This window comes from Elephantulus edwardii, unplaced genomic scaffold (genome assembly GCF_000299155.1).
Source record: "Elephantulus edwardii isolate Elephantulus edwardi_28Jun2011 unplaced genomic scaffold, EleEdw1.0 scaffold00273, whole genome shotgun sequence".
NCBI lineage: Eukaryota > Metazoa > Chordata > Mammalia > Macroscelidea > Macroscelididae > Elephantulus > Elephantulus edwardii.
In genome coordinates, this window is record NW_006400023.1 from 2,098,124 (window position 1) to 2,105,817 (window position 7,694).

Sequence of the window (7,694 nt, forward strand, 5' to 3'; positions counted from 1 at the left end):
GTGGTGCTGGAGAAGAATTCTGAATGTACCATGGACTGCCAGGAAAACAAACAGATTCATCTTGGAGAGGATTAAACCAAGCAACTCCTTGGAGGCAAGGATTCTGGGGCTTCGTCTGACATACTTTGGACATGTTGCCAGAATTACCCTGTTGCCAGGGTCTTTTGAGAGGGACATCATCCTTGGGAGGGTGGAGGGACGGCACAGGAGGGGAAGACCCTCTATGAGATGGAGTGATTCGGTGACTGGGTTAATCGGGATGGGTGTGTCAGAGGCAGTGTGATTGGCACAGGATAGAGCAGGGTTTAGCTAGGGCTGTTGTGCATAGGGTCGCTATGAGTCGCAAACGACTCGACGGCACATAACAACAACAACAACAGTTGTGGTGTTGAATAAGAATACTGAATGTCTAATGAACAGCCAACAGAACAAACAAATATGTCTTGGAGAGGGTGCAGCCAGAGTGCTCTTTGGAGGAGGCAAGAATGATGAGGAATCATTACATACTTTATATATGAGGAATTCCTTATATACGTTGGGCATGTTGCTAATAGGGTTTTTATCCTTGGAGAAGGACATGATGCTTGGGAGAGTGGAGGGTCGAGGAAGGAGAGAAAGAGCCTCAACTAAGTGGATTGACATGGCGACTGCCACAGGGGGCTATTGTGTGTCAGGAAGTGAGAGGATGGCGCAGGTTAAAACAGGTCAGTTCTTTCTTCAGAGGCACCTACAAAAACAACTGGGAAAGTTGGAGTGGTCAGAGAAAGAGAAGAAAGTCCTCAACAAGATGCATTGTCACAGTGACTAAAACAGTGAACTTGATCATATCAGAGATGGTGAAGATGGTTCAGGATAGGAAAAGATCAGATATATTGTTATAAGGTCACTATGAGTGTAGTCAATTTGTTGACACCCAGTAACAGTAAGGCTCTCTGGTAGCATTGTCCCCAGGGAATTGTACTGCTGACTCAAGGGTTTCCCTCATGGTTTGAATTCATCAGCAGCTCTCTGGGATAAAGATAGATCTCCTCCTGTGTGATTTATAGCTTCTGAAACCCCGTGTAGGGTCAACTGTGAGTCAGTTTATCTCAACGGCAGTAAGTTGGAGTTTGGAACTACTCAGTGGAACAGTCACGTTGTAGTCCATAGTGAGTTGCATTCCTAGTCCTGAAAGCCTCTTGTCTCTGGTGGCTTGGATCCCCAGCAGCTCTGTAGGAAAAAGTTGAATAGTGTCTTCTTGTTAATGTTTACAAGCTTCAGAAACCAATGGAGAATCACTATGAGCTGGAAGTGTCTTGATGTCAGTAAATTTGAGTTTTGAACTACTTCATTTGAGCCCTGGTAACACAGTATTTTGGAATTGCATTTTAATTCCCTTTTTCACCCTAATCTTAACTCTGGGTGTTAGAAGTTAAACTTCCATCATGTTATTACAGTTTTCGTTGTTCGGTTTTAGTCTGGTTTTTTGTTTTGTTTTGTTTTTGTTTTTTTTGTGGTTTTTTTTTTTTTAAAGGGAAGGAAATCCAATATTCAAGTATAAAAATGATAATTTTGGAACTTGGAGGAAGGAAGGGGAAATTGTCAAGTGTGAAAGGGGTAGAGTTTATCAATGGATTCTATATTTTGCCTAAAATGACTTCACCCTTTCCTAAATCAGTTATCTTTTTTAAAATTCTTACAGCATGGCGGACACCGATCTTTTTATGGAATGTGAGGAGGAGGAGTTGGAGCCATGGCAGAAGATCAGCGATGTCATTGAGGACTCTGTAGTTGAAGATTATAATTCAGTGGAGAAAACTACTACAGGTAACAAGAATTCTTGATCTTGTTGTGAACCTATTCCATGTTTAAATTGATTTGAATAGAGTAAGTATGAAGTGGAAAAGGATTTTAAGAACCTAAGGCATAGAGAACCACATATATCATTAATAAATAGTTCATTATTTTACTTAAAAATGGAAAATAAAAAAGAATCTAGGGATGGTTTGTTGTGGTACTCGTCCTACTTTCTTTTCTGCACTCTAGTTTATAAATGCTTCAGTTTCCTTATCCACAAAGCTAGAAACATGTATTTAACTACTTAAACCTTGAAAACTTGGTTTAACAAATGTTTATCAAACATTTAGCAGTACTCTTACCAAAGGATGTACAAGCAAGAATGCATAGTGGTGATGTATATCATTTATTATTTGTGTATATAATAAAGTCACGTAAACTTTTTTTTTTTTTTAGACTTGGACTTGGTTTCTTTTGTGTAGAACAGAAATTACTTTGTGTTTGCTTTCATGGGCAGTTCACAGTTTAGGCTTGATAGCTTCTTTTTGTTAAGGGTGATGTTGCCAGGTCAAATAATAGAGTCCCCTGAATTCAGCAAGTGGGCAGTAGCCCCCCTACCAAATTGTACCAGCGGTTCTCTTTATTCTTCACACTTTGAGATCTGAAGATGGCATTGGTTTAGGTTGATACAGGGCACAGTTCAGAGTCTGTGGATGGCTTATGGTTATGAATATGATTGTGGTGATAATAATCAACTTTTTGCGTTCTAGAGGTTTGCTAGTGCTATATTAACAAAACATTAAAATCCTGGTTCAGTGACCTTGTGATTTAATTTAACCAGGAAATATGAAACAGAAGAGAGGATTGTGTCTTAATTGGTAGAATGAGGGAGAAATAGGAAGAGAAACTAGATGAACAGTTGGATTTATGAATAAAACAGGAAATTTTGGCTATAGAGACTCAGCAGTTGGAAAGAGAAGATTAGAGCAGTATCCTTTAGTGCCAACTGTCCCTGTCTCCCAAGTGACTGTGCCTCCCCTTCCCCACAGTTTCTGTGAGCCAGCAACCAGTCTCGGCTCCAGTGCCCATCGCTGCCCATGCTTCTGTTGCTGGGCACCTCTCTACATCCACCACCGTTAGTAGCAGCGGGTCACAGAACAGCGACAGTGCCAAGAAGACCCTTGTCACACTAATTGCCAACAACAATGGTAAGTGAGATTATTGGGAAATTCTTCCTGGGCCAGAGGGTGAGAGTATAAAAGGTTTTAGAGATAGGTGTATATGTTATTGGTTAGATGTTGGTGTGGTTTCTACTAGTTTGAGAGTGACTTTAGTATTGATTCTCTGATGGATGGTAGTGATTCAGTAGGTGGTGGAGTTTCTCTGAGTTAGTGCTGAATTGATGCTGGTGGTTTAAGTTAGGTTACCTCTGGTTATTTCTAGGAGAAAAAAATGGACATTTAAAATCCTAACTGTTAAAAACATCTGGTTTTCTCCTTGTTTTCATTAAAAGCTGTAGCAGTTTGACCTGAATTTTCCTAGGGTAGCTGTGTTCTTTATTTTCTGTGGCAGATTCATTTGTTATTCATTCCTAGGTATTGAAGACAGGATTAAAAAAGGGTTGTTGTCCCCCTGAAGGAGCTGGTCGTCCTCCTGTCTGTAGTATATTCATTGACTAGAGAGGGTAAATCTTACTGGTTTTTATTTTATTGCTGGTGACTTTGTCTACATTCTGAAGATACATCATTGGCAAGTTCTCTTAAGATGCAGAATAGGCATCTTTATAGAATCATTGTGTTCCTGGAAGGGTCTTTATTTTTCTTTTCTTTAAAATATAATATATAAATAGTATATAAATAAAAATATATAATAAATATATATAATACCTTTCTTAATAAAAGAATAATACATACCTTGAAGATAAAATACCAACAACTAGGAAAAAATCCAAAGGAAGGAAAAGTAATCAAACTGTAATCCAACCATCAGGAGAGAACAACCATATAGCCTGCAGAATCTAAAAAACTCTGTACGGTAGAAAACAGAGAAGGCAAACTCATTTTCCACAGAACAGTTGCTTTAGCCTAGTAAATATTTTCTGAAAGCTGTGATCTGCACAGTTTGGATGGAATCAGAAAATTAGTAGTTGGTATTGGAACTCGGAATACAAGAAAGTACAGATGTGCAAGCCACCAATAGCTTCAAGAAGTACAAGAGTCAGAGATGAAAATCGTCCACTGAGTTTCGTGTTATTATGTCTGAGTGCATACTATACCGTCTCCTATTCTCTGAATACATTTTTTATTTACATTTTCACTAATTTGTTGTTGTTGTTGTCGTCATTATTGTTTTCTTTTTGCCTCTAAATTTTTTCTGGCAAAGAACAACAGAAGTTTGGAAAATGTAAATTAAATGAATATATACCTTTATTTCAGTAACAGTTTTCAAAATCCACTCTTTTAATTTCCTTTGACTTCTTTCTTTTTAAATATCTTGTTTTGTCCAAAAATAACTACTTCACTTAACACGTTGAGTGTGTGTAACAAAAGCAAAAACCTTTTCTCATGTATTTCTTTACCTTAAATATTTTGCTGATGTGTGCTGATCTTACCATGTAATGATGTTGATAGTTTTTCTTTTTTTATTTTTGTGAAATACTCATGTTTTTGAGATCATAAATTCTTTAGTTTTTGTAAGAACTTACTTCCTTTTTTGTTTCGTTTTAAAAAAGCTTATTCCTTCACAGCAACGGACAAGAGAGTGAGAAATTATCTCTGAAAGAAAAGTTTGATGTTGTCAAAATGATAAGCGAAGAAAAAAAAACTGTCAAGGAAGCTGTAATTAGGTTCAAGTGTGGCAAAACAGATTTACTCGATTATGAAAGAAAAAAACAAAATAATTGAAAAATACATGAGCAGCACCAATATAAATGTCAAGAAAGGAATGAATGGAAGTTACCCAGAAATCAACAAGTCTGTTTTTGAATGGTTTCTTCAAGCCTCTGCCAAGAATGTTCCCATTTCTGGACCTATTCTTCAAGGAAAGATGAAAGAAATAGTGAACTTTTAAAAGTGGATAGATTGTCTGCATCTAATGGTTGGCTTCAGAGTTTAAAAAAAAACAAACAACCATAGAATAACTTGCAGTGTAGCTAGCGGGGAGTCCTATGAGGCTGACAAAGACATTCAAAACTGGTTCAGAAAATTAAAAGAGATTATAAGGGATATGATCCTAAAGATACTGCAAATGCTGATGAAACTGCTCTCTTTTATAAGGCATTGAACCCTGAAAATTTTATAGAACCCTGAAAATGAAGGGGGAAAGGTGCTTGCAGGGTCTATTTTCTGAAGAGCGGCTTACTGTCTGTCCTTTTAACTACATTTGCAGATGGAACATTTGCAAAACTATGGGTAATTAGAAAAAGCAAGAGACCACGCTGCTTCAGGAATATTGAAATGAATCGACTTACAGTAGAATGGAAATGGAATAAAAATACTTGGATGACAGGAGGGATTTACGAAGAGTTTTTGAATAAGTTCAACAATAGCATGAAAAAACAAAATTGAAGTATTCTTTTGTTCATTGACAATGCTATTTGTCATCGATCACTTCCTCTGTCTAATATTAAATTATTTTTTTCCCCCCACCATCCATGGCAACAGCCCTACAGCCTCTGGATAATAGCATTATCCAAAATATTAAACTAAACTACAGGAAGCTATTACTTCAGAAAGTGATTGCCAGCATTGAGATGAGCAAGATGGCATCCAGTGATTCAGGGAAAATTGATGTCCTTGATGCACTTTCATTTCTTAAACGATCAGTCAAAATGATTAAGGAAGACACTGTAAGATGTTGTTTTAAGAACTGTGGTTTCTTATTTGGCAGTAATTACGGTATACAAATTGAAACTGTTATCGAACCTGATAATATCATGCAGATTCAGGATGCAATAAATGATATTTATAGTGATGTTTCAGAAAATAGAATCAGTGCTGCATCTTACATTGTTAGTGACAAAGAAATTGCCACAGAAATGGATGATATAAATCTGCAAGGAATTGTGGCATCACAATCTAAAGATAACAATGATGAAGAAGACTTACCATTAGAAGAGTCTGAACCTCTTAAGTCAAGTACTAGTTTTCAGCTACATAAAGGCTTTGAAGGAATTTGGAAAAGGTAAAGGAGATCAAGAATTTTTTTATAAGGCTACAGAATTAGAATTTGTTTCAGTAACTTAATCAAACGGCAATCTTAAACACTGTAGATGTATTACAAAGTTGATTTTACTCATGTCTTTCTTTGAATAGTATATGCGCATACTTGTACATGAATTTTAATAAATATGTAAGTCATAAGTGTTTAAATTTCTCTTACACTCTTATAAAATTGAAAATTACTTTCTGGGTGTTTATTAGGTAATATTCTCAGTAAAGAATGATAGAAAACTTATTCAGCCTGTGCTTTTCTATCCCAGAAAATTTTAGAGGCATTGCTGGAACATTCTGGCCCTCACAGTTTTTGCTGTACAGCCTTTAACTGGTCTGTCTACACAAAGAAACCTGTGAGTGCCAGAGCATACTGTTACTGTATACTATCAATTAGGAACCAACCCATAGCTGACCGTCCATTGAGTTTTCAGAGGCAGTAAATTTCCACAGGAGAAGAATGTCTGTCTTCACACACACCCCCCCCCCCCCCCCCCCCCCCCCCCCCGTGGAGCAGCTGAAGGATTCAAACCACATTATCTTTGCACTGACGGTGTAATTCAGCACAGGAGAGAAAGACCGCAAATGAGATGTATTGACAAAGTAACTGAGGTGTAATAGTAACTGGTGATAGGTGTATGGGAGACAGTGAGACTTGCTCAGGATAGGGCATGATTCAGAGCTATTGCTCATAGAGTTGCAGGCACCTAACTCATTGGCATATAAAAATAAGAAGCCACCAGAGCTCCTGACTAGAACCACAAGCACCAGCACGTACCAGGACTACCTTATTTCTCCAGGTCTCACAAGTTTTCTACCTTTGACAGGGTGCCATCTTAACACTTATCTGTCACTCATTTTAGCAGAAGGAATTTGCACTTTCCTTGTCTAGTTGGTTTTTGCCTTACCTAGGTTTATACTTCTGCAGGTTGTCCTGTGCATGAACTTTGATAATGTTTCTTTGTACTTGTAATAATGAACTGTTTGCAAAAATGGGATTGTACTGACAACTTTCTGCTTGGATTTTTTTTAATATGTAGCTACTCTCTTCCCATTTTAATAAACATTTATCTTTAAATTTTTTATGGCTTTTTCTATTTATTAATTATATAGTAAACATTTGTTTACTGTTTTAAAGGGCTTAAGTGAAAGATTATATCTAAGTATTTTCTCAGACCCTTAATTTTGAAAATACATCTTGACAGTCTTAAGGTTGAGTTGAATTGAGAGGATCACATAATTTTTAAGGATTTTGTTCAGTATTGCTAAATGGCCATCTTAAAAATAGTGGCCGACATGAATATGTGTGAGTTTATAGTTTCATTTGAAATGCATGATCTTTTTTTTTAGTAAAACCATTTATGTGTGCATTTGTCTATCCTTTTGTTTGTTACAAAGAGTTTTGTGGGGAGCATCTTTGGGCAATGTATTTGCACTATGAAATCTCAAAGGTGAAATTGCTAATTCAGGCATTTTCCTTGCCCTCTCTTCATCAGAGTAATTTCCTATACTCTAAAGGAAAATTTAAAAACCCCTTTTCTGTGAAGCTGTTTAGCTTCTGCTCATGTCATTTTTGTACATAAAAAAAATGTATTGCAATGGGAAAGTCTGCTGTTAGGGACCTCTCTAAAGTACTCAAGAGCAACGGTGTCTCTCTGGAGACTAAGGTGCGCCTGAAACAGGCCATGGTCTTTCCAATCACTTGTT

The 7,694-nt window shown here is 37.0% G+C and overlaps 1 protein-coding gene across 5 annotated transcripts in view; it reads left to right on the top strand.

Annotated features, from left to right (window-relative positions):
* Nucleotides 1–7,694, top strand: part of POGZ (pogo transposable element with ZNF domain) — a 97,157-nt gene that overhangs the window by 48,571 nt on the left and 40,892 nt on the right. For 2 of the 5 annotated variants that reach the window (XM_006900094.1, XM_006900098.1), the window contains exons 1-2: nt 1,683–1,806; nt 2,826–2,984. In XM_006900094.1, coding sequence (XP_006900156.1) covers nt 1,683–1,806; nt 2,826–2,984 — 283 coding nt within the window. Of the gene's footprint in view, nt 1–1,681; nt 1,807–2,825; nt 2,985–7,694 lie in introns of those variants that run through there. The other 3 variants (XM_006900097.1, XM_006900096.1, XM_006900095.1) reach the window with 2 other exon arrangements.